Genomic DNA, 27,768 nt, shown 5'->3' on the forward strand with positions numbered 1-27,768 from the left:
CCAAGCCACCAGTGCCCTACTTGTCCCCGCACCGCTGGCCTCCCCGCTCACCTCCCTCATCCTCCCTCCCGCCACTCCTCCATGCGGCAGCCAGGATGGCCTTGGTAAATCCATTCTGCCCGGCACCGGCAGGACCCCCTCGGCAGCTCCCCGACACTGACCCGACCCCCGAGGCCCTGTGCCGTCTGGTCCCCCCACCCCACCCCACCCGGCCACCTCATCCTCCGTGCTCCAGCCTGCCCTTCTCCCCACCTCAGGGCCCTTGCACATGCTGTGCTGCAGCCCAAGTGCCCATTGTCTCACTTTCATGTGGCCACGTCCTCATCTGTCTGGACCTAGACGACCCCCCACCCCTGAGCTGCCTTCCCTGATCACCTCATTAGCCTCACGAGCACACCCCGGGGCCCCTCTAGACCCTCACATCACCTCTCTGACCCGGATCATCTGCCTTATTTCCATCCCGACCCTCCCTGTATACCCCCAGCGATGGGGCCTCACCACCTTTCCGGGAGCTTTGCATTTTCCCATCTCCACGGCAGACAGAACCACTCCCTGGCGTGGATACCTGTCTGTCGCCGGGATGATAAACACAGACGTAAATGTGTTCCTTGTGTCCGTGGAGGGAGGAGGCTCCCTTTTGCACTTAGCCAGAGTCCCTGCCCCTCAAGGCCTCTCTGCCCACCCCTGCAGACGAATAGGCCTTGGTGCGTACAATTAATTCAAAACCTAGAGCCCAAGGGCAGCGTACGACGTGGCCTTTAGGAATCCGTGTTCCGTGTGCGACCCCGGTGCAGGTTCAGACGGCGTCTCTCCCTTGTTTTATTTATTAAGAGCTTTGGTTGGTGTTTGATTTTCATCCCCTTAGCAGCTTCCTGTGTGTGGAATTCTGCACTGGGGACCAGGCAGGATGACGCTCCCCACCCCCCCCCTCCCCGCTCCCTGCACCCTGGACGGCAGGGCTGAGACACAGCTTCTGGCGGCTCCTGAGCCAGGAGCCCCCGCAGAGAGGAGCCTGAGACCCGGGGTGCCGTGCAGCTGGCCTTCGCCGGCCAGGCTGGGCCTGGGAAGCACCCTCACCCCCTGTGCTCCCGGCATAAGCCTAGAGGCGCGGCCGGGACCCCACAGCAACCCCTGGGGTCTGCCGGCTCGGGCGTCTCCACTTGCCACACGCACCTGCACGCAGCGGCCCCGGGGGGAGTGGCGAGACTTGGACCTCCCTGCTAAAAGCCCAGCCATGGCTCCCACTGCCTTCAAGACCCAGCACTGACTTGTGCTGCAGCCTGGCCTCCCCTTTCCTGCCGGGCCTCACCACCATTAGCAGATCGCCTACGAAATCCCCATCCTGTCTTGCGAGGGGCAGATGACTATGTGTGGAACCCAGGTGAGGGGGAAACCACCTCCGGAACTGGGGAAGGGCAGGTTAGGAAGGGCTTCCTGGAGGAGGTGGCACGTAAATGGCCATGAAGAGGTGGGCACGGAGAGCGCAGGAGCTGGGAGGGTGGCCCGTCGTCAGGAGGTGCGGCGCTCAAGGGTTATGAGTGACACGTGTGCAGAAGGGTGCAGGGGCCCGGCTTGGGGGGGGTGGGGGGCGGTGCCCTGATGGGGAGGGCCAATGAGGCTGGAGCCAGGGTGACAGCTGAGGGCCTGAGGGTCCCTGATGGGCGTCGGGGTTGGGTTGGTGGCGGAGTGACAGGATGGCGGGGCCCCCTGGGGTCAGGGCCGCTGGAGGAGCGGGTCCGGAGAGGCAAGGTGTTAGGTACAGATCAGGTGCTGGGGCCGCTCTGGTGTAGACGGTGTCCGGGGCGGGGGCGGGGTTCCAACCGCGTCCGTGCGCAGGGGCCGTGTCGCTGGGTCTGCCTCGTCGGGCGCGCACGGCCTCGCTTCCGGACGGGCCGCGGGCCCTCTCCAGCCTGTGGTGGCCCTCCGCGACCCGTGAGGCAGGTGGAGCGGTGGGCCCCGCCCAGATCCGAAGCCCCGTCCTCGCCTCCGGGTTTGTATCCGAGGGGACCCAGGGGAGACACGCAGCCACGTGAGGATGACCAGAGCTGCGCGGCTCAGCCCGACGAGCCCTGTGCTGGGTGAGCTGGACCCACGGTGTTCCAGGCTCCACCCGCTGGCTCCGTGCACCTGACGGGCACCCCTCAGTCGTCCGCCGGCTCACCCGCCTGCCAGGAGCTCTGGGGGGGACGGGGCCCAGCCACACTCGCGCGGCCTCCCCAGGGGCCTGGGGTTTGCACAAACCAGACAAGGAAGTGGGCGGGCGCCTGGCGGAGTGAGCGATGTGTCCTGCCCGAGGGTCTCAGGCCTCCTCCCGGGCCTTGCTTTGAGGGAGGAAGGCCCCCAGGCTCCCCAAGGTCAAGGGGGAGACGCCAGGCTCGTGCTTCAGGCTGTCAAAGCCTTACACACACATTCTTGAGGTCTTATTTTCATGGCCCGTTAGAAGAAAAAGCTTAGCGGGGGCATCGAGCTACCCCAGCTGGGGAGGGACAGCTCTGCTCACGCCCAGATTCCCCTGATTTTCCATGTGCTGTTCCGCACGCGAGGCAGACCTCCAGCGCCTTGGGGAAGTGGCTTTTCTGTCTGATTTTGATAAGGTTGTTAAATAAGCAGGTAAGAAAGAGAATGAAGTCGCAGGTCCCTTGTCCTCGGTGCAGCAAAGGTGTGGCCAGGATGCATGTATGTGTGCCCCACACCGAACACCAGGTCTAGAGGCAGGGGGGAGCAGGTGAACCCTTGGAGATGTGCAGTGTCCAACCTGCCCAACTGTATGCTTTCACCCTGGAGTGCGTGACGGGCAGGGCCAGAACTGCGACCCTGTTCGGTTCTCAGGGCTGAGCCCCAGCTACACCACCTGCAGGTCTCCTAAGCTCTCTGCGCCCCAGATCCCTCATCTATAAAGTGGGGATGGCAGTGGTGTCCTTCCCGCTGGGCCACTGAGCAGTCGGGCGAGGAGTCCAAAGCGCTTGGCACAGCGTGAAGGCTAACAGCCCCGAGCGCCAGCAGACTGAGTGCCGACGGCTGGGTGTTCCTGCCATAGCCGTGAGGGTGAAGGAGAGGTAGGTAGTCGAGGAAGAGAAGGTGCCGGAAGGCAGTGTCTGTGGAAGGGCTGCCACATGCCCAGGGGACTTCCCAGGACCCGGCTGGGAAGCCTGAGCCCAGAGGAGCCGCTGATGGACCCGTCAGGGCCGGGAGGGCTTCCTGTCGCGGGAGGGCCGGGGGCCGAGCACACCTTGGCTTCCGTGGCGACTGGCCTGCATACCCACCTTGAAAAAGTCCAGACAGGCCGGTGGGAGGGCCTCTCCTCCATGATGTTGGCACATTAGAGGAGCCAGGCTGGCCCCAAGGCGAGGACTGGCCAGGCCAGGCGCCCCTGGGCAGGACAGCCAGGCGCAGTGGCTGCGGACCAGCCCGGGACAGAGGAGGTACCTGGGGTCAGCGTCAAGGGACCTGGCTCCGGGCCCTGGTGGGGGTTCTCCTGGCCTGTAAAATGAGCAGAGACACCTGCCTTGAAGAACTGCCACGAGAGTTCACCGGACCACGGGCCTGGAGCCCGTGGATGGCGGCTGTGGGGAGGGGCCCACGGGGGAGGAGGCCTGCATTCCAGGGACAGGCGCCTGGGGCCCCAGGGCCACGGACAGCGGTGCTGGTGCCCCTGGGAGCCACAGTGGGATCGGAAGCCCCTGTTCCTGGCTCTGGGGGCTAATTAGACCCTGGAGGCGGCTCCTGGGGCTTCAGAGCCCGCCCCAGATGGGTGAGTGCGGCCTGCAGGTGGGGGTTGGGGGCCGTGGGGGGTCCCCTGGGACAGCGCCCCGGTCCCTGTAGAACATCCATGCACCCCCCCCCTTTGCTCATTCACTCATTGTCTCACTGCTCCCTGCTCGGTGCTGTGGATTGGGGCGCCCAGGCCATGGGGACAGAAGGCCATGCCTCGGGAAGGGAGGTGTTACAAGGCGCTGTGGGACCCAGAGGGGTGAGAGTGGTCACTGAGCCTGCCAGGTCGGGGCAGGCTCCCCAGAGGAGGGGTGCGGGCGTGGGCTCGAGGGACGAGGGAAGGGAGCCGGGGGCCCAGAGGGGAGAGCGACAGGTGCAGGTAGAGCCTGGGCCTCGAAGGCACCGCTAAGATGCCGTCATCTGGTCTGCAAGCTGTGTTCAGCATTACGGACGCACAGGCCCAGGCTTTGTGGTCATCTGCCCACGGCCCTTCCATCCCAGTTCACAGCTAACCACGGCGTGACAGGTGGCGGCTTCTTCTGATGGAATAAAGGCAATGACCTCAGAGAGGGCCAAAACTGGGTCTCAGTGCCTGTTATGCGCCGGAGGGGTAATGCATAGTCGGGCAGGCTGCGCACTGCCCAACTCCAAGGGAAGCCAGTCATGCTGAGACCTTCGTTAGTAATGGTCCTGGGCTTGTGCAGTCCACAGCCTGTGTAACAACACTCTAAGGCGGCCCGGTGGGATGTCTGGGCTAGTCACTTTCCCACTCTGGGCCTTGGTCTCCCCCTCTGTTGTTCCGTGGCAGTATGGCTCTCCAGAATTGGCACGTAGTGAAGTCCTCTCTCGGGGTTTGCCACCGTCCCTGAGCCCTCCAGGGAGCTCGGCCACGCCAGGGTGTTGGGGTGGAGCCCTGACGCCCAGCTTCTCTCCCTGCCAACCCTTGTCCCAGTCCGTCCCATCCTGGCCGCGTCCCTTCCTCTCCCGGGAGGCCCCACTGGACACCTGGCCTCGATTGCTTTGCCGTGTCAAATTCCGCACGAACTGGACCTTCCAGAGCCCGTGGGTCACAGTTTATTTTTGAAAACAAAACACGACAACAACGATGACAAAGGCTAATGGCTGAATCTGGTGGGGACTGACTGTTGACTTCAGAACTTTGGCTGGAGGAGGGGGTGGGGGTGGGGGTTGTCAGAAGCCCAAATAAACAGAGTCTGCTTTCCAGCCGTGGGGCCCACGGTTTTCATGTGGAAAGAGGCTGTGGGAACCGAGTCCTCCCTTCCCACTGATTCATGGGGTGATTCATCTGTGTGTAGGGAGGAGGACCAGGAAACAGGCCTGCCCCGCCCCACCACCCCCTCCCCACCGCCCACCGCGGGGCTCTGCTTAAAGGGACAGGGCCCGGCGGGGCTCTAGTCATCAGCTGGCTGACCCAGGAGCCTCGGAGGGGTGCCCCAGGCTCTGGGTCAGGGAGGACTCAGGCTCTGAAGTCCCTGGGACCCGGATTGGGGCACCCCTGGACTTTGCTGTGCCCCATCCCCCGTCACGCTGTGCTGTGCCCGACTCGCCTGAACTCAGGTGCACACAGAGGCGCTCGGCCTGCGTGGCTTGAATATACCCCGCGTGAGAGGCAGGGCCGTGGGTGGGGCATTACACTGGGAACCCCAGGAGGGAGAGACTCATGCTGGCTGGAAGGAGCCTGCCGGGGGACTGCCTGGAGGAGACGGCACTGGAATTGTGCCCGGGACAAGCTGGCGTGTCCTGCGGGGGGAAGTGGGGAATGGTCTGTGCAGGTGAGGCACAGAACGGCGGGTGATGGAGCAGAGACTGGGGGTAAATGGCCCAACAGGTTACACAGCAGGGAGAGGGTGACCCTTGACTGGGCCCTCGGGGACTGGCCGCCCCAGCAGAGCACGGTGGGCGGGAGCCTCGGCCCGGGAAACCCGGCAGACCCTGCCAAACACCCACCCGGTGGAAGAGACAAGGGCCTGGGGTCGGGGTCCTCTGAGGTCCCCAGGGCACAGGAACTGCCCGGCCAGGAACGTCTCGTCAGAGACTGGAACCTGGACAGGGCAGCAGACTCTGTGGCTGGTTTCCTTCCCTGTGCCCGGAGGCCAGAGTATGACGTGGGCTCCCAGGGGGGTTGCCTCGAGGTGGAGAGGGCAGAGCTGGGCTCAGCCCCCCCAGCTGACTGGCGGCCTCGGTCGCAGAGCGTCAGGGAGAATTAGCGATCCCGCGTGGAGATACAGACTCCGACCGCGACGGCATGCTGGGAGCATGGAAGGAACCCTGGCCCACAGTGGGCCCTGCCCCGGGGCCCCCGTTAATGTGAGCTCTGAGCCCTACACCCCGCCCCTCCGAGGGTTTTGCCACCCGGAAGAAGAGGGCTCCCAGGCCATAGCCCCTGGCCGCCATCATTTTGATGGGTGAGGGGCCTCGCGGTGGCCGGCAGGCTCTGGCCACCCCGGACAGGCAGCCTTTGATTCAGGCTGACCACGGTGGCCTGGGCCCCCCTGTCCAGCGCCCACTGCCTGGCTGAGAAGCAGACATCACAGAACCGGCGGTGGCGGGGGGGGGGGTCTCCTCCCCACCTCTGACCTTGGACCCCGAGGGAAGCTCTCTCCGGTTCAGGCATAACGGACACTCGGGGCCCCGAAGGAGGAGAGCCCTCGGCCTGCGCTCAGAACCTGCCTTCTCGAACTAGAGACGCATCTCCAGGCAAGAGGACTGAGCTCAGGGAGCCACAGTTTTCCCACGTTTAAGATGGGGGCAGTGCCCCCCGCCCTGGCCGCCTCCTGGACGTGGGGAGACGAGTCGGGGTGTGGAGAGCCCTGCATTTGCCCCAGATGTTTATGCAGCACCGATGATGGCTGCACTCGCCTTACCTCCTGCCTCTCTGGGCAAAACGGAAAAATCCGGATTCTCACTCAACCCCGATGACCCCTCACCTCCCAGAACTGGACTTCACGGGCCGAGCCCTCTTTGCTCGCCAGCACCAGTCCCGGGGTGCAGGGTTAGGCTCACAAGTCACATCCGTACCCGGTTCCCACAGGTCGGGGGTGGGGGGTGGGGCACCTTCAGCCTCATTTTCAGACTAGGAGTCAAGGCCCAGAGAGGGTGAGTGATTTGCCTGAAGCCACACAGCCGGAAGGGGGGCTGCCCAGCCAAGCCCGGCCTGCGGGACTCCCAGCACTCGGCTCATTCGGGGAGCCCCCCGCTTACAAGCAGTGCTGGGTGGGCCCGGTTCCAGGTACCGCCAGTCTCTGGCTGCGACCGGAGAGAGCTCAGCACATGCCCGAGCAGGGAGACCGAAGGGGTGTGGGCCCGGTGCCACCCACATCCCTCAGGCCTGCGGTCCCGGCAGGCGGCGGCCCCCACTGCTGACAGCAGCAGAAATCTGAGCCGGCAAAGGTTCCAGGGGGTTCATGAACCGCCTGGAAAGTCGGACTGGGGTCCGGCCAAGTTGGATGGGGGGCCCTGGCGACGCAGACATCCGGAGTCCCGCGGGGCCTGGGAGGGGGCCACCCCAGGGCCAGAGCGGGGCAGCTCCGAAGGGATGGCCGGGGACCTCTGCTGTCACCTTGCCCGATCACGGCACTAGCACGGGCTGGAGGACGGGCCAGAGCCGGCGGGGGAGGGGACGGTGGCCTCACGCCAGGGCATTGCTCTGGGTGAGAGAAAGGGTGAGGGCCCAGGGGGCTGGCTCGGGTCTGGCTCAAGTGTCACGTCAGGATAAGTGTCCTGACATCTGTGAGCCTCCCGGCCCGCCCAGTGGTATCGCGTCCAGTGAGGAGACTCCACAGTGACCATTCTTGGGACGAGGGAGCCCCCTCCCAAATATCTGGGTGTCACCGGGCTGAGTGTCGGGCATCCCTGAGGGGCTCTGAGCCTGGGGGGGGTGGTCCTCGCTGGAGCTTCCTCCCGGGGGGGGGGGGGGGTTCGGGGCACCGCTGGCGGTGTCTGGGCCTCATTAATGGGCCTGGTTGTTCCCGCCAGCGCAGGTCTCCACCAGCTGACCAGCCCGAGGTACAAGTTCAACTTCATCGCGGACGTGGTGGAGAAGATCGCGCCGGCCGTGGTCCACATAGAGCTCTTCCTGAGGTGTGCGAACTCCTCCCGGGCACCCCCCACCCCCGTTCTAGCACGGGGGCGGTCGAAGCCAAGCGCACGTGGGGTCCGGCAGACCTCCCCGACACCTGGCGCCCTTGGGGAGGGCGGCCCCTCTCTGACTCTGGTCTCCCCGCCAAGGGCGGGGGGGGGGGATACCGACCTCACAGCGCCAGGGCGTGCTAAGCAGGCGCACCGCGGAGTCAGCTCTGGTGGCCCTGAGACTGTCAGAGCTGCTTCTGGGAAGCTCCGGGGCCCCGACGGCTGATCGCTCAGGGCAGTCCTGAGGTCTCCCGGGGCGTCCTGTACTCCCCAGAGAGAAGACGCTGACGGTGCGACGTCTCACGTTCAGGGTTCCTCTTCCTTGTCTTAACCTCGTCGCCCCTGTGTGGGAGGGGGCCTCCAGACAGCCCAGATGAGGCATGCAGGGCCAGAGCCCCGTCCCCCAGCACGCTGTCCCGAGGGGTGGAGGCCGGCCGGTGCCATTATGCCAACACCGAGGCGCAGAGGACCGGGTGGTCCCCGGTCCCTGGGGGTGGGCAGAATCCCCCACGCCCCGATTCCTGGCCCCAGCACGGGGCTCCCTGCTCCCTGGGCGTGGAGCTTGCCCGGGGGGAGACCTCGCTCCTGGACGTCACTGCCCCCCATCTCTGGAGGGTGAGGACAGTGCTCACCCCTGATGGTGCTCCACGTGGCAAGCCACCAAGGGCATGAGCTCACTGTCGGTATCCCTGGACAGTGTGCTGTATCTGCTTTGCCTGCATCTGTCTAAGCAGCCCTGGTGAATGCCCACCTCTTAGTGGAGACAGCCGGCCACTCACAGGAATCACCCCAAGAGTCAAGCCCGGGGGGCCCACCCCTCAGTGCTGACTGAGACTGTACCCCGACAGACTGCTGTCCCTCAGGGCTGAGCCCCAGAAGCTAAGCTTTGATGTTGCCATTTTCTGGGTGTGGAGCAGAGGCCTGGAAACTTCTCTGAGCTCACAGAGCGGCTGAGTGCCAAGTCGGGGTTTCACCCCAGGGCTCTCAGACCCCACAGCTGACCCCTTACTGCCCTTTCTGCAACCTCCAGACCCTGAGACATATCATTGAGGAAATTATAACTGGACACGCTAAGTGGTATGTCCCTGGCCTTGCCAGTGGCTCAGACGAGGACCGTGTATTTCCAGAAGGCTCCGGGCACCAGGCTTCGAGCCAGCCAATTGCTGACTGTAGCCCAGTCTGGCCAGGTGGCAATGCCATTGCCACATCAGCCTCCGAGGCCGATGTCCACGTGGGTGGGTGGGTGGGTGGGTGGACGAGACCGAGCGGGCAAGATCCCAGACACAGATGAGATGCTCATCAAGCTTGGGAGCCTTGGCTGTGACCCCGGCCTGGGCGGGGAGGCCCCGGGGCTGCCTCGGCCCGCCTCGGGCCCCTCCAGCAGACAAGCGCCAGACCCTAGCCGTGGGTGCAGGGGTGTGGCCAGGTGCAGCCCTCGCCCAGGGCCACACGGAGCTGGGGGGCGGGGGCAACGGCCCGTGTGAGTGGTCAGATCCCGTGGTCCCCCTGGGGCCGAGTGCCCAGGCTGCCTGCTTCAAACCCCTGCTCTGCCCTTTGCCTGCCTGACCCAGAGAAGTAGTTCAAGTCCTGGGCCTCAGTTTCCCCACCCGCAAACTGAAGGCCTCCTACCCTGTAGGGTGGTCGTGAGCATTAAATCACTCGGGGAGTCTGGCTCGGGGTGCCCGGTGGCCTTGGCTCTGGTCACCGGTCCTGCCCGCCGAGGTGGGTCTTGTGCAACCCTCACTTCCCTGAGACAGCCCCCACCCTCGAGTTCCTTCTCTCCTGCCCCGTCCAGGCCCCTCGGGGGTCCCAGAGGCGACCCGCCCCAGAGAGGGTCCTGAACCGCGGCCCTGGTTCCCTCTTGACCCTGCGGGCAGCTGGGCGTGGTCACACATCAGGGAACTCTGACCTCTGACCGTTTGCTCCTGTTCACGGAGACAGAGGCCGGGCCCGGCGTCTGCTTGTGTCTGAGCACACACCCTGCCCTGCACCGTCCGCTGTCCCCTCCGCCCCCTGAGTCCCCGGAAGGATGACACCTGGTGTCATCATGGAGCAGAGCCTGTCCCCAGCGCTGCCTGTCACGCCGTCTGGGGCTTCCGGGCAGGTGCGGGGCAGGGGAGGGACCGGGCGGGGTGGGAACGAGACCGCCCCAGCACCGCCCCTTCCCTGCACGGTCCGATCTGCCCCTCCGCGGAGAAGTACCCCCCTGGGGACCCCGGCACCTGCTGCGCTGTCCCCCAGCCCTGTTTGTTGAGTGGCTTCCTGCCCCCAGGCGCTTTGGACAACAGGCGTCACACCCAGCAGGGTAGATGCCCCATTTCCTAGCTGGGGAGACTGAGGCCTGCCCACGGCCAGGCAGGTAATGAGCGGGATGGCCCTGAGATGAGAGTGCCGGCCTGTCTGGCTCCAGCTCTGTGCCCGCCTGTCCTAACAGGCCTGCCAGGCGTGGGCCTCGTGTCCCTTCCCGGCAGACTGCAAGTCAGAGGTCACCGCCCCCCCTTGAGGCCGTGAAGAGGGCCCGGCGTTAAGTGAGCAGGCCAAGGCCGCAGCCGAAGGTGGCGGGGCTGGGCCTGAGGCCGGGGTGGGGGTGGGGGGCCCCAAACCGCATTCTCTTACCCCACACGGGGCTCCGCTCCCCTCCAGCAGGCCCCCGCCTGCCCTGACCCCCCCCCCGCGCTCGCTCCCCGCAGACACCCCCTGTTTGGCCGCAATGTGCCCCTGTCCAGCGGCTCGGGCTTCATCATGTCGGAGGCCGGCCTGATCGTCACCAACGCCCACGTGGTATCCACCTCCAATGCCGTCTCGGGCCGGCAACAGCTCAAGGTGCAGCTGCAGAATGGAGACACCTACGAGGCCACCATCAAAGACATCGACAAGAAGTCGGACATCGCCACCATCCAGATCCACCCCAAGGTGAGTGGGCGGCGGGCTGGGCGGGGGCGCCTTCCCAGGCCCCAGTGCTCGGAGTCGCCTCGGCCCGACCTCCCTGTGGGACGCTCGGAGGAACCGAGGCCCAGCCACGGGGCGGGCCAGCCTAGAACCGGGGTCTCCAGACCCCCCGCCCCTGCTTCCTGAGCTGCCGTGTGCGAGCAGAGCCGGGCTGCCGCCCGCCAGCCAGCGATGTGCCCCCAAGTCATTCGCGAAGGGGCGTCCTCCAAGGCCCAGGGACGCTGCCTGCGTCCCTCCCGGCTCACTCCAGGACAGGCAGCTTCCCCCGTGGGGCTGACGGGACGCTGGCCCGGAGCTCTGGGACACACGCCCCGGTCCCTCCACATCCCGTCCCCCCAGCTGGCCAGGCGGGGCCCACAGCGGGGCCACAGCCGTCCCGCGTCACCGCCAGGGGCTGGCACTGTGCCTGCGCCCCACCGCCCTTGACAGAAGGGGCGTCGGTGTCCTGCTGCTTCCGAGGGGACACTGAGGTCAGAGAGGTTAAGTCACTGCCCAAGGTCAGGCTAAGCCGGGGCAGGGCACGTCCAGTGTTGTGGTCGTGACTCTCGGTGACGGCAGCCTGCCCCTGCCGTGAGGCCGGTGACCAGGCTGTCTGCGCTGGTGAGTCTGGCTTGGCTGACTTGGAATCCGGCTTCCTCTCTTTCTGAATGAAAGTGTGTGGTTTTGGTGATAATGAATCTTTTGTGAGGAGGCTCCTTCTTGCCCGATCCAGGGAGGAGGAGAGGCTTATCCCAACGGGGACCCTTCCCCACAGCAGTTACTGAGCCCGGGGACACCACCTCCGTTCTAAAGATGGGGAAACTGAGGCTGGGGCGGGGCACGGGGTGTGCTCAAAGACAGAGGCTGGCAAACGTCTTCGGTGAGGCTCCAGATAGTAAGCACTTCGAGGCTTTGTGGGGTCCGGGCCCTCTGGGGACGCCTCTCACCGATGCAGCCACCACAGGCCACACGAGCCCGTGGCCGTGTCCCCATAAAACTTTATTTACAAAACAGAAACAGGCAGCAGGCTGCATTTGGCCCGAGGGCCACAGGGTGCAGCCCCTGCCGAGGACCCCCACAGGGTGACGCAGAGGCAGACTGGACCGCGGGTCTGGCGGTCGCCGGGTCTCTCCTGTTCCAGGTGCCGCGGCACAATCCCGAGGGGCACACGCAGCAGCCGTCCGTGGCCCCAGGGGCGGGTGGACTTTAGTAAAGACTGCACGACCTCCCAGCGGGAGCTGCCTCAGTCCCTGGGTCCCGCGCGTGGTAGCCCCCCAGCCTTGGGGGGGGCTGCGGCCCCGCGGCCACGCGGGCAGGTGAGGAAGGGCCGAGTGGAGCCCTGCCGGCTCGCCTCACCCCCGTTCACAGGTCCCCCCGTTTGTACTGGGAGCTGCCCTGGGACAGAAGACCTTAAGTGGCATGGTGGCTGGAGCAGAAAGAAGAGGCCACCGCCAGGGAGGAAAGGGGAGTGACCACACACAACCGGGTGCTCAGAGGGTCCGAGGTGTGGGGTCCTTGTCCAGAGCTAGAGGGAGGCCCCCCGCGATCGGGACAGGACGGTCGCCGGCACCTTCTCTTAAAGCTTTCTGTCTGCAAGTGACTGCCGTTCCCCGGGAGCCCACAGAAGCAGTGCCCCTCCCCGGTGGTGGCCTCGGACATAAGGGTGCGCCACCGAACCCCCAGATTCACGGAGGTGCTGGCGACGGGGCCTCGGCCGCCGTGGATTCCACGTTCGCCACTGTGCGCACGTGGGCACCTTAAGCCCGCTCAGGAGCACCCCCTCTGAGCGTGTCTCCTGCAGCTTCCGGAACACGGAGGCGACCCCAACACGGCTGGCCCTCAGAGCTGCCGGCCCAGCCGTGGACTCAGACAGACCGGCCGGCTCCACGTGAAACTGGAGTGGGCAGGCGTCTCCGTGGGCAGGGGGTGATGGCAGAGCTTGGCTGAGTCACCTCGCCGCTCTGGGCCTCAGTTTCCCTGTGTGTCTACATCGGGAGATCTGGTTGAGCTGGATCAAGGATTCCAAAACTAGGGCTCCAGAGCCCCTGCGGTCCTAGGCATCAGTCTGTGTGTGATGCATTTTTGACGGCATTCGTAGCCCCTGTCAGACTTTCAGAGGGACCTGTGGCCACCGAACCACTGAGCTCGATGACCTCAGAGGCTGTGCCCAGCCAGACCCCGTGGACCTCCTCCCTGTGTGTGACCCCCGCAGCCCACCTGGGGACCCCTGTGGTCACTGGTGCGGCCGAGGCTCTGTTCCAAGGACTCCAGCCCGGGTCCCTCCTGCTACGGGTCAGCTGGAGGCCAGCCCGGCCTCCATCTGAGTTGGCAGCTTGCCTTGCCCTTCACCCCCGATGGGTCTCGCCAGCCGCTCCGGCCCTCCTGGGACCGTCCCGGCCTTCATCTGGCTCCAGTCTCACCCAGGGCAGACAGCTGAGCCTCCCTCCCCGTGTCCCCCCTGCAGAAGAAGCTCCCGGCCCTGCTGCTGGGCCACTCGGCAGACCTGCGGCCCGGCGAGTTTGTGGTGGCCATCGGCAGTCCGTTTGCCCTGCAGAACACGGTGACCACGGGCATCGTCAGCACGGCCCAGCGGGACGGCAAGGAGCTGGGCCTCCGGGACTCCGACATGGACTACGTCCAGACAGACGCCATCATCAACGTGAGTCCTCACGGGGCCTCCGGCAGGGCTCGCTCCCCGTCCCCCGGCCCGCGTGCTAGAAAGGTCCTTCTTTACGCTGAGCGGAGCCTGGACTCCCTGTGACTTCTGCACGCGGGCGCCAGGCCCGCCCTGGGAGTTGGCGGCTTCGTTCCTGACCCGGGCCAGGAACCCGGGTCACGCCCGAACCACTCACCCTGTCAGCCTCGCTTTTCTCGTCCTCAGTGTTGCCACTGAATCGGGGGGCTCACGGCGCGCTCTGCCCAGGCGCCCCACACCCACCTCTCTGGTTTGCCGTGGTTCGGGCTCTTCTGGAAATGTTCGTCTTTGTAGAGACCCCTCGAGGCGGGTGGGGAAGAACTGTACCCCGTGAGGCGAATCTGGAGGCGTGCGGTGTGTGCAGAGGGCTCTGGCCCAGGCCAGACGGCGTCCACGTGGCCTCCGGGGCCTCAGCTTTCTCACCTATGAAATGGGGGCAGGAGTGAGGCCTTTCGATGCTGTTGGGGGTAAAATCCGAGTACCCGTCTTCTGTGCTGGTTAACAGGGAGGGCTCGGGAGACAGAGCTTCAGGAACCCGCGAGGGGCTCGGGGCTCAGCTAACGTCTCATTTCTTCCCTTGCAGTACGGGAACTCCGGGGGACCCCTGGTGAACCTGGTGAGTGTCCCCAAGTCCTCCACTCACATGGCAGCACGGCCCCGAGGCGGGGATGGAACCTCGAAGATGCGCCTTGAATCTTCACACCCGGTGGCTGGGCTGGGGGCCCCGGGGGAGGGCATGACCCCAAGTGCCTGTTGCCCTGTCCCCCAAGCCCCCAAGGATGCTGAGTAAGGGTGACCCAGAACAGCAGCCAGGCGGGGACCACACGCCCATCAAGGACCTGGGGCAGGGGAGACACAGGTCACGGCCGGTCACGGCTCCGGGCCCCCCATCCTTGCGTTTACATGCGAGGGTGTGGGGGCGTCCTCGTTCCGTCCCAGCCCTGTTGGGTCACCCCTGCCCCAGGTCTGCCCTGGGCCCCAGAGTCAGGCTCATTCCCATCCCAGGGGAGATTTCCAGAATCAACCCAAAGTTCAGTTCAGAAATCAGTTGGGCTCTGGGCCCTGAGAATTGTTGGATGCCCTCCCGCCCTGGGGAGCTCCTGGGGGCAAGTGTGACGTGAGGAGCAGTGAGGGGGCTCTGCAGGGATGCAGGCAGGGAGGGCTTCCTGGAGGAGGGAGCATCTAACTTGCACTGTGGAGACCGAGGGTCTGGCGTTGAGAGGGACGTGCAGGGGAAAGATGGTCCGGGGAGCAGCACGGCACGAGCGGGAGGGGTCGGACGCTCAGCGGGACGAAGGCCGCAGCACTGGTGTTCGAGAAAGTCGTGCGGGCGGGCTTCAGGCTGGAGGCCAGAAAAGCCGGCGCAGGGGTGCGTGCTGGCTATGGAGAGGAGTGCCTTCCCGGGAGGGTGTCAAGAGCGAGGTGTGTCCGGGGCCCCGGCTGCAGCCTCGAGGGGTGCAGGGTGGGGGCGGCGGGGGAGGCCAGCTCCCGGGGCGCAGAGGGGGCGGGTGATGCCGGAGCCGCCCCGACCTCACGCCCCCAGCCGCGCTTCTGGAAGGAAGGCAGAGAGGGGCGCGTACGCCTCATCACCCCCCGTCTGGGCTCCCGGGATGCTGCTGGGGGTGTCCTCCTCGCGGGGCGGACCGCGAGCTCCCGTACGGACACTCTCTGGCGAGGGAGAGGAGGGGTCCGGCTTGGAGGGAGAGGTGGGGGGTCCCTGGCCCGGAGGCGAACCCCGGAGCGCCTTTCGCGGACAGCTTCCGGGAGCCCCTCGGGGGCGGTGACGGCCGGTCGGCCACGGGAACCGGGCGGCGGCCACGGCGCTCGGGCTGCCCGGGTGACCGCCCCCTCGGACGGCCCCCCGCACAGGACGGAGAGGTCATCGGCATCAACACGCTCAAGGTTGCGGCCGGCATCTCCTTCGCCATCCCCTCGGACCGCATCACACGCTTCCTCACGGAGTTCCAGGACAGGCACGCCAAAGGTACGGTGCCACCCCCGGGGGCTGCCGGGGCAGGGACTCGGGCCTTCTGAGCTGTCCCCCGGCGCCCTGGGGCCCCCGCCCGCTCAGCCACAGCCTCCTTCTCTGTCCCCCCCCGCCCCGTGCTTCTTGTCCACGTGCAACCCCCACCACGCGAGACTGTCCCCTTCTGGCTGCGTCCCCCACCCGCCACCCGCCACCCGCCTCCAGTGACCTGGGCTCCCCAGGCTCCACTTCTCTGGGCGGCTGCAGACTCGTCCGTCTGTCCTCCCTCCCTCCCTTCCTCTCTTCCTTCCTTCCTTCCTTCCTTCCTGTCTTCCTTCCTCCCTCCCTCCCTCCCTCCCTCCTTTCCTCCCTCCCTCCCTCCCTCCCTCCCTCCCTCCCTTCCTTCCTCCCTCCCGCCCATCCCCGCACACTGCCCTCTCAGTCTGCTGGTCGGGTCGACTGCCCAGGAGGGTAGCCTTGACTCCAAAGCGGTGGTGCCCAAGCCCCTGATCCTTGGAAGTCATGTTCTCTCAGCCCCTTCTCTCCATCCCCATCCACACAGGGATGTCCAGCCTCCCCTGCCCGCTTCTGGACAGCCAGGGGCATCCACCCGGTGCGGGCCTTGGCCAGGCACAGGTGACTCCCCAGTGAGGGCCTGCCAAGCGCCTTCTTACAGTTGGTGGCCACGGCTGTTCTCCAAAGTAGGGTCGTGTCTCCTGATCTCAGGAGCTTTCCTGGCGGCCTCGACGCTCCTGCCTTTCATTTTAGCCCAAGTGAGCGCCTCCCTCCAGCCGTTTTGTCTCCCGCGCCCACCTGCTCGCCGCCCAGGCCTCCCCCCCGCCACTCCCACCTTCAGACTGCTCCCCTGTCTCCTCCCAGCCCCCTCACCAGCAGTTCGCTGAGAGCAGGGGCCCTCTTCGTGCTTGCCCCGTCCCCAACGGTCCCACCAGCCAAGCGCTCGGAACCCAGTGCAGCCACGACCGGTGCCGTGAGGGCTGGTCACCTGAAGAACTACTCTCGAGCGAGAACACCGTTTGGTTCATCGGGGGCCCTTGTGTGAAGACGGCCTGGAGCCAGGGCAGAGCCGGCCTTCCCTAGAGAGGCTGACGGCCTCTTCTCTTAGACAGGGGGCCATCTAACCCTTTGGAGCCCTTTACTCCTTGGCTGCTGGGGAGCTCAGGACTTAGCCCAGGGCTTCACCTTCGTAGCTGTCACAGCCTTGGTCCTTTCCCTAGTAGCTGGGTGTCCCTGGTGTAACTGCCCTCTGCCCCAGCGGTGCCTTTGGCCTTGGCCGCCTCCTGGAAATCGGTGGGTCTGCATGTGGTGCAGGTTGAGTCGTCAGGTGACTGTTCCGGGAAACTAGATGGTGGTGTCTCCTCGCTTCTTGCCCTGTTCCTCTCCACTCTCGGGCCAGAGCCCGCTGGGGGCCACCAGGGTTCATTCCTTTGTTGTGACCGTCCCCCGGACACCCTGGGAAACAGTCATCCCCTGCCCCCAGAGCTGTCACCTCCCCTAGGACATGTGGACTAATCAAAGAGCCCAGTAATTCTTAGCGGGGTGACTGAATCTATAAAACCTTTGAGCTTGACGTGTTCACTCTTGCTTTTTTTTTCTTAATAAAAGTTTCAAAACACGTAAGCCCAGTTAATCTAAAGTTCTTTAAAACAGACCATCCTTAAGTTAAATTCGGGAGATGTCAGGGAGCACTTCTTGGTCCTGTCTCAGCTTCGGGGCTCACGAGGGCTTGGGGGTTCAGCCAGCCTTGGGACTTGCACGCACCCCCGGGGCTGCTTGGCTGGAGAGTCCCCCCCCCGCCCCCGTGAACTGTGGAAGATGGATCCTCAGTGCTCAGTCCAGCCTGGGGAGTGGAAACGTCGCTCACCTCCGGCCCCAGGGGTCTCTGTGTCCCGTGCGCTGGGGGAGAGGTGCAGGGAGGCGCTGGGGGCGGGCACTGCCGTGCACGTTCCCTGGCCGCACAGTCACAGGCTGACTCGGGGCACCGTGTGCAATAGACGGGGAGGAGGCAGGAGCAGGGGGTTGGCGGGCAGGGCCTGCGCCCTGGAACCCATCGTCGCTTCTTCAAGGTGCCGCAGGCTTTAGTGTCCCTGGAACCTGAGCTGGGCGCTCTCCCAGCTCTGTGGCTGGGACCGTCAGTCCGCTTTCTGGGCTGCAGGGTGGGTCTCGGAGCAGAGGCGACAACGGTGAATGTTCCAGGAGCCACGGCCCCTGGGGGGTTCTGTTCTAGCTGGGGCGGGGGGGGGGGGGAGTGAGCGCCAGTCTACGCTGTGACGTCAGAGTAGGGAGGCCGGCAGAGGGCCGGGAGAGGGGTGCAGAGAGGGGCACGGGCTGGCAGGCAGCCGCGGGTGCCGGGCAGGGGTGGGCGTCCACCGCAGGGAGCCACGCGGGGCCCCGCTGCCTTCCTGGCGGCCTGGCTGGGGTGCGGCAGCTGCAGGGGAGGAGAGGTGGGGTCCCCGGCGAGGCTTGAACTTGGAGCTGGGGCGGAGGGGCGTTGGCCGGGACGTGGATTCAGGGGGCACCTCAGGGATCAGCCCTGGTGCCCGCGAAGCCCCAGCCCGCGCTTCTCCGTGGCTTGGCTGGTTTTCATGCTGAGGTGACGTTCACGTGCCCTGCCGCCGACCGCTTTCAGTGCGTCGTCTGGCGACCCGAGCGTGCCGGCGGTGTGGGGAGCTGCCTGTCTCCCCACGGGGAGCACTCGGGACCCGAAGTCCTCCCTCCCCCCCCCCCCACCCGCCGTGGTTTCGTTTCCTGCACTGACTGTCCCCTCGCCTGGGTCCAAAGTGGCTGCATGACGTATTTAGCAAGACACAGAGCCAGGACCTCCAGCCCACCTCCGTGTCCCCAGCGCCACGCGGGACCCTCGCATTTAGGTGACGTCCCGGCGAAGGAGGAGACAAAGGGACCCAGTCAGGCCACCCCGCACCGCCCCCCACCCCACCGCCCGTGTTTCTGGAGAAGCCGCGTGGGGCTGGGCCCGCTGGCTCCGGGCTGGGTGCCGAGCGGGGTTGTGACCAAGGACTCAGACGCGATGGCGGCTGCCTGGCGGGGGACAGGGCTGCACCTCTGCCCAGCCAGGGGGCCGCTCACGCACAAGCACAGGAGGCTCGGGCTCCTTCCTGTTTTGAAGCATGACCTTGGGGTTCTGAGCAATGCTGACCAGGGGCCGGCGCCCACGTCGGGAGCGGGATGCGGGGCCCAGGCCTCTGTGTGGGGCCTTTCTCCTTTCCTCTGAGGACCCCGCCCAGCCTTAAGGGTTAGAGTGCCATCTAGGGGGTGACTCCCAGATTTACAGTCTGGCCCTTTCCTCCCTCTCCGGCACCCCAGCCTGGGATGTACCACTGTCCTCACCCCCACACACCTTCCCGGCTGAGGGGCGCTTTCAAAACTTAGGGCAGACCACGGCCGTCTCTGCTCCAAAGCCCTCCCGGGCTGCACCTGCTGGGGGTGAACACCCAAGCCGCCCGGACTGCAGACCCGTGGGCCCAGCCCCCCTGGCCCCCCCCCTGCCCCGCCGCTCTGACCTCCCCTCACCCGGAGCCACCTGGTCCCGTCCATCGATCTTCTGTGCAGAAAAATCTGTTTAGATATTTTGCCCACTTAAAAAGATTGGGTTGTCTGTGTCCTTAGCTGGTTTTGAGAGCATTGTGGATAGGAGCCTTCGTCAGAGAGACGAACTGCAAATGTTTCCTCCCATGGCCTCACTTTTCGTTCCCTAAACGGTGTCTTCCAAGAGAAGTTTTGTGAATTTTTGTGACGTCTCATTTAACAAAGTTTTTTAAATGGATCGTGCATGTGGTGTTGTATTTAGGAAATCTTTGCTAACCAAAGGCCAGGAATATTTTCTCCTACCTTTTCCTCTAGCAGTTTACTTTGTTTTTTATTTATTTAAAAAATTTTTAAGGTTCACTCATTTTCAATAGACAGAGAGAGACAGAGTGTGAGTGGGGGAGGGGTAGGGAGGGAGACACAGAATCGGAAGCGGGCTCCAGGCTCTGAGCTGTCAGCACAGAGCCCGATGCGGGGCTCAAACCCAGGAACCGTGAGATCCTGACCTGAGCTGAAGTCAGATGCCTAACTGACAGAGCCCTCCAGGTGCCCCTAGAAGTTTACTTTTTGAGGTCTTAGACTCAGGACAATGGTGTATTTTGAGTTAATTTTTTTTAATAGCGCAAAGTATGAATCAACATTCTTTTTTGTTTGTTTTTGTTTTGGATAGTCTGTTGTTCTGGCGCTGTGTATTTTTCTCCCCTAAACTGCGCCTTTGTCCAAAAAAAAAAAAAAAATGAGCCTGTCTTGCCCCACTTGTCTGTCTGTCCGTCCGGATTTCCGCAGCTCTGCAGCGTCCTCAGGTCAGGCAACGTCAGCCCTCCCAATCTGTCCCGCCTCCAAAGTCGGTCTGGTTTTTCTGGATCCTTTGCATTTTCTTGTGGATTTTATTTATTTTTTTAAGTTTATTTATTTTGAGAGAGACAGAGAGCAGCATGAGCAGGGGAGGGGCAGAGAGAGAAGAGAGAGAGAATCCCAAGCAGGCTCCACGCTGTCAGCACAGAACCAGGTACGGGACTCAAACTCACAAAACCATGAGACCCTGACCTGAGCCGAAACCAAGAATCGGATGCTTAACCGTCTGAGCCACCCAGGCGCCCCTCCGTATGGATTTTAGAATCAGCTTGTCAATTCCTCCCCCAGAACTTACGAACTAGGAGATCATGGGCTGAGCGGAAGTCAGATGCTCAACCGACTGAGCCACCCGGGTGTCCTCATCTGATTTTCTACGCAGATTATTCTGCAGTCTGTGGATAGAGGCAGTTTTTGCCTCTTTCTGTCAGTCCAGATGCCTTTTGTTCTTGTCTGCCCAGAGCCTGCATAAGACACTGAATAAAAGTGGTGAGAGAGGATGTCCTTGCGTTGTTCCTGACCTTGGAGAGACGTCTCTAGTCTTCTACCAGTAAGCAGAATGCTCATTCAAGGTCTCTCGCAGGTGTCCCGCCCCAGGTGGAAAAAGTTCCCTTCCATTCGTGGGTTTTAGAAGGCACAGATGCTAGAAGATTTTGCCAGACACTTTTTCTAGACCTTTGGAGACGACGGTCTTTGTTTTGAGTCTGTTAATGTGGCAAATTGTGTTGGCTGAGTTTTGAGGGTTGAACCATCCTTGTATTCCTGGGATAAAGTCCCCTTGCTCATGAGGTATTATCCTTTTTTCCATATTGTTGGATTTGGTTCACTGAAAATGTCTACAGGGTTTTTGCAGCTGTCTTCCAGAGGGGTGTGGGTCTAGTTTTCTGGTTTTAGTATCAGGATGATAGTTGGGAAGTTGTTTAGGAAAAACTCCCCTCCCGTGCCTCTTATCTGTCCTCAGTTCTCTGCCACGACACTGCGTCACTTCTGACACCCTGGGGACCAAATGCGAGGGGCTTCCCAAAGCCAGCTAGCTGTCCTATTGTTCTCCCCCGAGCCTGACACTGTCTGCCTAGAGATAGTGTCAGACCCCACAATCAAGGTCATACAAGACTGCCCCCCAAGTCAGATGCCAATCAAAAGTGCAGGCTATCACCTGTGCTTCTGACCCACCGGCTATAGACTGGGGGTTCTCATGGCCCCTCCTCAGGTTGGATCATTTGCTAGAGTGGCTCACAGAGCTCAGGAAAACAGTTACTTGCTAGATGACCATTTTATGTATAAAGGGGAGTAACTCAGGAACAATGGAAGAAACGCACAGGGCAGGTCTGGGGGGAGGCACAGAGTACTTCCGAGGAATCACCAACTGGGAAGCTCTCCCACCCACCCTCTCGGGCTTCATGGTGTTGGCATGATTGGTTACATCCCTGCCATGGTGATTATGTCATCCTCCAGCCCCTCACCTCTCCCCAGAGGCAGGTTGGGAGTCGGGGCTGAAAGTTTGACCCTTCGCCACATGGGTGGGTTTCCCTAGCAACCAGCCCCTTCCTTAGGGGCTTCTCAAAATCACTCACTAACATATACTCAGGAGTGGTTGCAAGGGGCTTGTGGTGTAGGTAACAGAAGAAACCCATCTCACATTTGTCACTGTCACCATTTCAGGATCCGACAGCAAAAGATGTCCCCAGAGCCTTTATCACAGGGATTACAAAAGTGTTAGGGGGTGTGTGCTGGGAACCACAAACGAACATCAAAATACGTATTTCTCATTATAAATCACGATATCCCAGAAGTATTTGCTCATTTTCAGTGTTCTACAAGAGTTTGTGCAGAGTCGGTGCTCTTTCCTTCCTAAACATTTAGTAGAATTTTCCTGTGGGACCACCTGGGCCTGAAGTTTTCTTTGTGGGAAGATTTTTAATTACAGATTCAGTTTTTAACAATAGAGGTGAGGTTACGTGGTTGTCTGCTGCTTCATGAGTGAGATTTGGCAGTTTGGAAACTTAAACGTGTGCATTTTGTCTGCGTCATCAAATGTATTGGCATCAAGTTATTCATTGTTATGTCTTACGACCCTTTTAATGCCTGTAGGATCTGTGGTGATGTTACCTCTCATGGTCCTGGTGAGGATAATTATCTTCTCTTTTCCTTTGTCCTTTTTTTCATATTTTGGTTGATCAGTGTGGCTGAAAGCTTAAAGTTTTATCTTCTCTATTATATTTCTGTTTTCTACTTCACGGATTTCCAATTGTTGGTATTTCCTTTCTTCTGCTTGCATTGGGTTTCATCTGATATTCTTTTTCTAGCTCTTAAGGTGAAAGCTGAGGTCATTGATGTGAAACCCTTTTTTTTTTTGATATGGGAACTTTGGTGCTATTCATTGCCCTCCACGTACTGCTTTACCTGCATCTCACAAGTTTTGATATGTCGTTTTGCCATTTTTATTTAGTTTAAAATCCTTTCTAGTTTCCTGTTTGACTTCTTCTTTGAAAACGGGTTGTTCAGAAGTGTGTTATTTCGTTTCTAAGTTCTCGGAGACTTCTTTAATTCTGCTGTGGTCAGAGAGCATGTTTTTATGATAGGACATTTTAAAATGTACTGAGACATATTTTATGGTTCAAGAAAGGTAAATGTTATTTCTGGGTCTAGGGCACCTTCTAAGTCACAGGCTGGAGCAGCCAGGGGGAAGTTGTGTGTATGATGCTCTAAACAGAGGGCCTGGCATGTGGCTAGTGCTCACTGGGCATTATTGGCTAATATTATCATTTATGGGGAAGGCAGGAGAAGGTGACAAGTTCAGATCTGAGCAGGCAAGGCTGGGAAATCTGGGAGATAAGGCTGGAGAGGAGAGCCCCAATGCCCACCAGGGTTTGGGTGTAGGTCTCACGACAGAGCGGATATGGGAACTGATATGGGTGCGTGGGTCCTAAGGGCGGGGGTGGGCATGAAGCCACCAGACGAGGCAGGACGTCTCCCGGCCCTTCAAGAGCAGCCTGGAGGAGAGAAGCAGCTCTAGGCCTGTGACTGCACAAATGACTCCCGCTGCTTTTTTGGCTCCTGGGGGAAATTTAGTCCCCACATGGCCCCTCAGGGAAGGCAGAGGTTTTCACAGAGGCTCTAACGGAGTCTTGTCGTGATTTGTTCCCAGACTGGAAGAAGCGTTTCATCGGCATACGGATGCGGACCATCACCCCGAGGTGAGTGTCTAAGGATGATTCCCGCTGCCCCTCCCTCCTCCTCCCAGACCCTGTCCAGCCATGCCTGGCTGCCTGCAGGTGTTCCCGTGAGCCAGACGCACTCACGCTCCCAGGCCTGGGCTCAGGCCAGTCCCTCTGCCTGCAGTGCCCTTTCCCCCTTTGTCCCATAGGTTTCCTCAGCTCCCTCAGGCTCCCTTCAGGTGCTGCCTCCTCCAGGAAGCCCCTGTGGTTACCGTAGCAAATCACCGCAAACTTCCTTCTCTCACACTTCTGGAGGCCAGTGGTCCCACATCAGGGCACCGGCAGGGACGCGCTCCCACCGAAGGCTCTGCGGGGAGAGTCCGTCTTTGCCTCTCCCAGCTTCTGGGGGCTCCAGGGCTTTGGGGGTTGTAGCCGCCCCCACGTGAGGATGGGGGCAGACGTGCCTTAACCGCGGAACTGCCTTTTCAGTTTGCTGGAAGAACTGAAAGCCAGCGACCCGGACTTCCCATCGGTCAGCAGTGGGATCTACGTGCAGGAGGTCGTTCCAAACTCACCTTCTCAGAGGTAGACTGCCCTACAGGAAGCAGGAAGGCTGGACGGGGCCAGCAGACATCCCGGTGGGTGGGGTTGGGTGGGCATGAGGCCGAGGGTGGGCTCGCCTCGGTGACCTTGTACGACCTTGAGCCCCCTGGCACGTGATATGGCATGGATGTGGCAGGTGGGATTCCGGCTTGTCGTCTAAGCCAGGGGCAGGCTGGAAAGACGAAGTTCTCCTTGGGGCGTTGGCAGTCACCGTCCTTGGTTCAGAATATCCTTTCCTTTTATTTTTATTTTTATTGTCATTTTACATTGATTTATTTTTGAGAGAGAGAGAGAGAGAGAGAGAGAGAGAGAGATACAGAGTGGAAGCAGGGGAGGGGCAGAGAGGGAGACAGAATCCGAAGCGGGCTCCAGGCTCTGAGCTGTCAGCACAGAGCCCGACGTGGGGCTCGAACCCACGACCCGTGAGATCATGACCTAAGCTGAAGTCGGACCCTCAACCGACTGAGCCCCCCAGGCGCCCCCAGAATGTCCTTTCCTTTGGGTCTGGGGAGACAGAGCAGTAGAGACCCCCCCAGAGCTCAAACCCCATGCCGGCCTGACTCCCGCCAGCCTGGGCCTCCTTCCTTGTCTGCAAGATGGACACGATTCAGCCCACTCTTTGTCCCCTGAGGAGACTTGGTCAAGCTCAGATGAGACAAAGCCCCGTTTCCTTTGAGACCACCGAGTGCCGGGAAAGACTGACTGTTCCCAACACCATGAGCTGAGGCAGCCGGTGCGGCACGGGCCCGGCACCCTTGTGGGCCGCTCCAGGCCCAGAGGGGCTCTGACGAGCCCCTTCCCTCCTTTGCCCCAGGTCTCCGCTGTTGGAGGGTGGGCTGCATTGGTCTAAATGGTAATTCGCACAGCTGGAGGTCAAGCTCAAGGGCCGTGGGGCGCGAGGGCAGGCGGTGGAGTGGAGAGGAACCAGGCAGGCGGGCCTCCAGCCCTGCGGGGCCCCTTCACCCCACCAGGACCCCCTTCCTCTTGCATGTGCCGCGTTGCTTGTGCGGGAGGACACGGGCCCCCAGCACACGCGCTCGGTCTGCAGCCGGCCTGCAGGACAAGTTGTTGGAACGCAGATCCGTGAAGGCAAAGAGTCAGCGCCCAGCTCAGGCCCCTTATTCGGCAGGCGGCCGCCCTCAGGGCCAGCGCGGTGGGACCGGGGACCACGGTGGCTGCCGGTGGCCGCGGCGTGAATCAGCGTTCCATACGCGCCTCCTTAGTCAACCCTCACCGCGGCCTGGACCTCGCAATTTGCAAAGCGTGTCCCCACATAGGGCTGCAGGTGCAGAAGCTGAGGCTCAAAGGGGCCGAGTGCCTGGCCTGAGGCAGCCCAGCTAGGACGGCGGCAGCCTACACTTGGCCCCAGCCCTCCTCACGTGTAGAGGAAGCAGGCTGACACAGCCCTGGCCCTCGGAGGACGTTGGTTTTCCACTGGGGTGGGAACCCCGCCGTCAGGGTGCTGTTCTCACCTGCGGAAGTGGTTCCCCTTCCACCGCTGCTGTTCAACCAGATCGTCCCCCGAGCGGGGTCCTGGCCTCGCAGGGATGTGCGGTGACCGGGTGTCTCTCCGTCGGCAGGGGGGGCATCCAAGATGGCGACATCATCGTCAAGGTCAACGGGCGCCCGCTGGCGGACTCGAGCGAGCTGCAGGAGGCCGTCCTGACGGAGTCCCCTCTGCTGCTGGAGGTGCGTCGGGGGAATGATGACCTCCTGTTCAGCATCGCGCCCGAGGTGGTCCTGTGAGGGGGAGCTCTCCCCACGTCGCCGAGTGCCAGAGCCTGCGGCCCAGGACAGGTGCCAGCCGAGAGGTCCCGTCCGGAGCCGCTGCCTCCCACGGGGTCGGGACGAAGGACCACGGACGGTCCTCAGCAGAGCCAGAGGCCTCCTCCTGGCTGTCCAGGGGCAGCGCCGCGGGCAGGGCTTGGCCAGGGACCTGCCTCTCAGCCTTCGGGGGGTCGGCTCCCTCATCACAGTGCCACGGGGGCAGCCGGATGTCCCCCGCGTACAGATGCTCCTGAGGGCCACCCTCCAAGTGCCCGGGATATCTAGAACGCTCCTCTGGAGTTCCCTGCAGCCCCCACCTTCTGTCTTACACCCCTGCCTCGACACCTGTCCATACCTGTGTCCAAACGTCCCACCTACTCCTACCCCTCCCTCCCCTCCGACTCACCTGCTCAGGTCGGTCCCCGAGCCCATCCTCCGCAAGGAATGCCTCCCATCCCCCCCCCACTGAACACCACAGTGCCCGCTGCACTGAATGACCAGGGCTGTGACCCCGCCAGCCTGGAGGGCCTGGGGGGCGGCCGTGTCTGACTCGGGGAGTCAAGCGTGGGGACCCGGCCCACAGCAGGTGCCGAGCGGAGGCGCCCTGGCTTCCCGGCCAAGCCCTGTGGCAAGAGAGAGACTGGCCAGGGGCAGAGAGCACCTGACACCCTCTGGAAGGCCACTTGTCCTCCTGGAGGTGGCCTTGGGACGGCGGGCAGAGGAAGCCCCTGGACGGGGGCTGGGGTTCCAAGGACCGAGCTGGTTCCTCCTCCCCTGTGCCGTTCTGCGTGAAGCGGCAGGTGGCGGGGCGTGGGGGTGAGGGGCGCGCGTGTGTTCTGAGGTGCATCGGTGGCCTTTGCTGTACAATGGATTCCCCATGTTGCTTGTACTGTGTGTTTCTCTACTGTATGGAAATTAAAGTTTACAAGCACACGGTCCTTGGCCGGCAGGGGCGCCGAGGGCAGCCCTTCCCCCGACCCCCGGCCCCAGCCACAGCTGTTCCTGTCTCTGGTCCTGACGCCAGCGATGGCGGGGCGAGGCGGGAAGAGACCGAGAGGCGGGAGCTCACCCAGGGTAGCAAGTAGGGGGCACCAGGGGGAGGGGGAGGGGCGCCCGGCAGGTCTGAGCGGGAGGGGGCCCAGCCTGGGTTCTGGGCCGCAAGCCCGGGGCGATGGAGACCCCGCCGGTCCCAGCCTCGCAGGGGGCAGGGTCTGCCTCTGGGCAGCCGCGTGAGCACCGGCCACCTTCCCTGAGGGCGGCTGGACAACCGCGGGACCTCGAGCCCTTTCCAGCTCTGGGAGCCCGGGGCTGGACAGGCCCGTGTTTCAATGACCCGCCCCCCCCCCCCCCCCCCCCCCCCGCCACGGGGCAGGTCTAGAGGGTGGCCTCAGATGGCCGTGGCAGCGGCTGGGATTCTGGTTGGTACCTAGAGGGATGCACAGGACACCCAGGCGCGCCAGGAGCTGGCGGGGATCACACCACAGGGCACTCGGCAGAAGGACCAGAAACTGCCGCGAGCAGCTTTGACGAGGGCGCCGTGTCTGGTTCAGCACCGCGGTTTTGCCATCCTGGGGCTCCGGTTAGCGTGTGAACTGAGCGCCGCTCCCCACACCCGGGCCGCACCGGGGCCCTGGGTCTGCCCTGAGGGGAATTGGGTCCCCGCGCGGTGAGGGGGCGGGGGGGCGGTGCACTGTGTGGGGCTGAGCTGCTGTCCGCGGAGCTGGAGAAAACCCTCCGGCCGAGGGGCAGAGGGCCGCAGGCAGCTGGGCCGACGGTGAGCCCAGAACCGTCCCTCGCGGCCGCAGGAGACCTCACAGGTGGTGGCGGTCGTGGGCGGGGCTGCAGCCCCTGCTGTCGGGGACCTTGGGCATTTGGCGGGACTTCGCCCCCGGGATGGATCGGGCCCCCTGAGCGTGGCCTCCGAGGACATCAGTGGCGCCCCAACCGTCGGCATCGCCCCTTTCCCCACCACCGCCGCCGGAAACCTTTGACTTTGGAGGGGAGGGAGGGGAGGGGGCAGATGCGGGGAGCAGCAAGGCGGTGGTGCCCAGAGAGGAGCCGGGCTCGGCCGGTCGGCACCTGCTGTGCTATAGTAAACACTGGATTAAATGCCACGTGGGAGGCTCCTGCCTCGGGGTCTGGCCTCAAAAGTGCCCCCAAATGTCACTTCACAGCTCGTCACTCCCTGCCACCAGCCTGCTGGCTGGCAAGAGCCACCCCCGGCCTCAGGGGGTCCGCCGGTGAAGCGGGAGGTGGGACGTGGGGCTCTCTGGGCTCAGGCGTCAGCCGGGCCTGCGCCGTGGTCGTGCCCTTGCCCCCGTCTGGCGGACCCTGCCGGGGCCCCGACCCCTGTGCTGCTGCATCCAAGGCGGCCA

General features: G+C 63.1%; 1 protein-coding gene across 3 annotated transcripts in view; it reads left to right on the top strand.

The window, feature by feature from the left end:
* The window catches only part of HTRA3 (HtrA serine peptidase 3), a 29,937-nt gene extending 3,611 nt beyond the window's left edge, over window positions 1-26,326 (top strand). Inside the window, exons 2-9 of one of the 3 annotated variants that reach the window (XM_043573083.1) lie at window positions 7,713-7,812; window positions 10,551-10,773; window positions 13,253-13,447; window positions 14,067-14,099; window positions 15,353-15,467; window positions 23,014-23,062; window positions 23,513-23,608; window positions 25,207-26,326. In XM_043573083.1, coding sequence (XP_043429018.1) covers window positions 7,713-7,812; window positions 10,551-10,773; window positions 13,253-13,447; window positions 14,067-14,099; window positions 15,353-15,467; window positions 23,014-23,062; window positions 23,513-23,608; window positions 25,207-25,372 — 977 coding nt within the window. In that variant the 3' untranslated portion in view covers window positions 25,373-26,326. Of the gene's footprint in view, window positions 1-7,712; window positions 7,813-10,550; window positions 10,774-13,252; window positions 13,448-14,066; window positions 14,100-15,352; window positions 15,468-16,011; window positions 16,217-16,328; window positions 17,088-23,013; window positions 23,063-23,512; window positions 23,609-25,206 lie in introns of those variants that run through there. The other 2 variants (XM_043573085.1, XM_043573084.1) reach the window with 2 other exon arrangements.
* The last annotated feature ends 1,442 nt before the right edge of the window (window positions 26,327-27,768 follow it).

Source organism: Prionailurus bengalensis, chromosome B1, assembly GCF_016509475.1.
Source record: "Prionailurus bengalensis isolate Pbe53 chromosome B1, Fcat_Pben_1.1_paternal_pri, whole genome shotgun sequence".
In the NCBI taxonomy this organism is placed as follows: domain Eukaryota; kingdom Metazoa; phylum Chordata; class Mammalia; order Carnivora; family Felidae; genus Prionailurus; species Prionailurus bengalensis.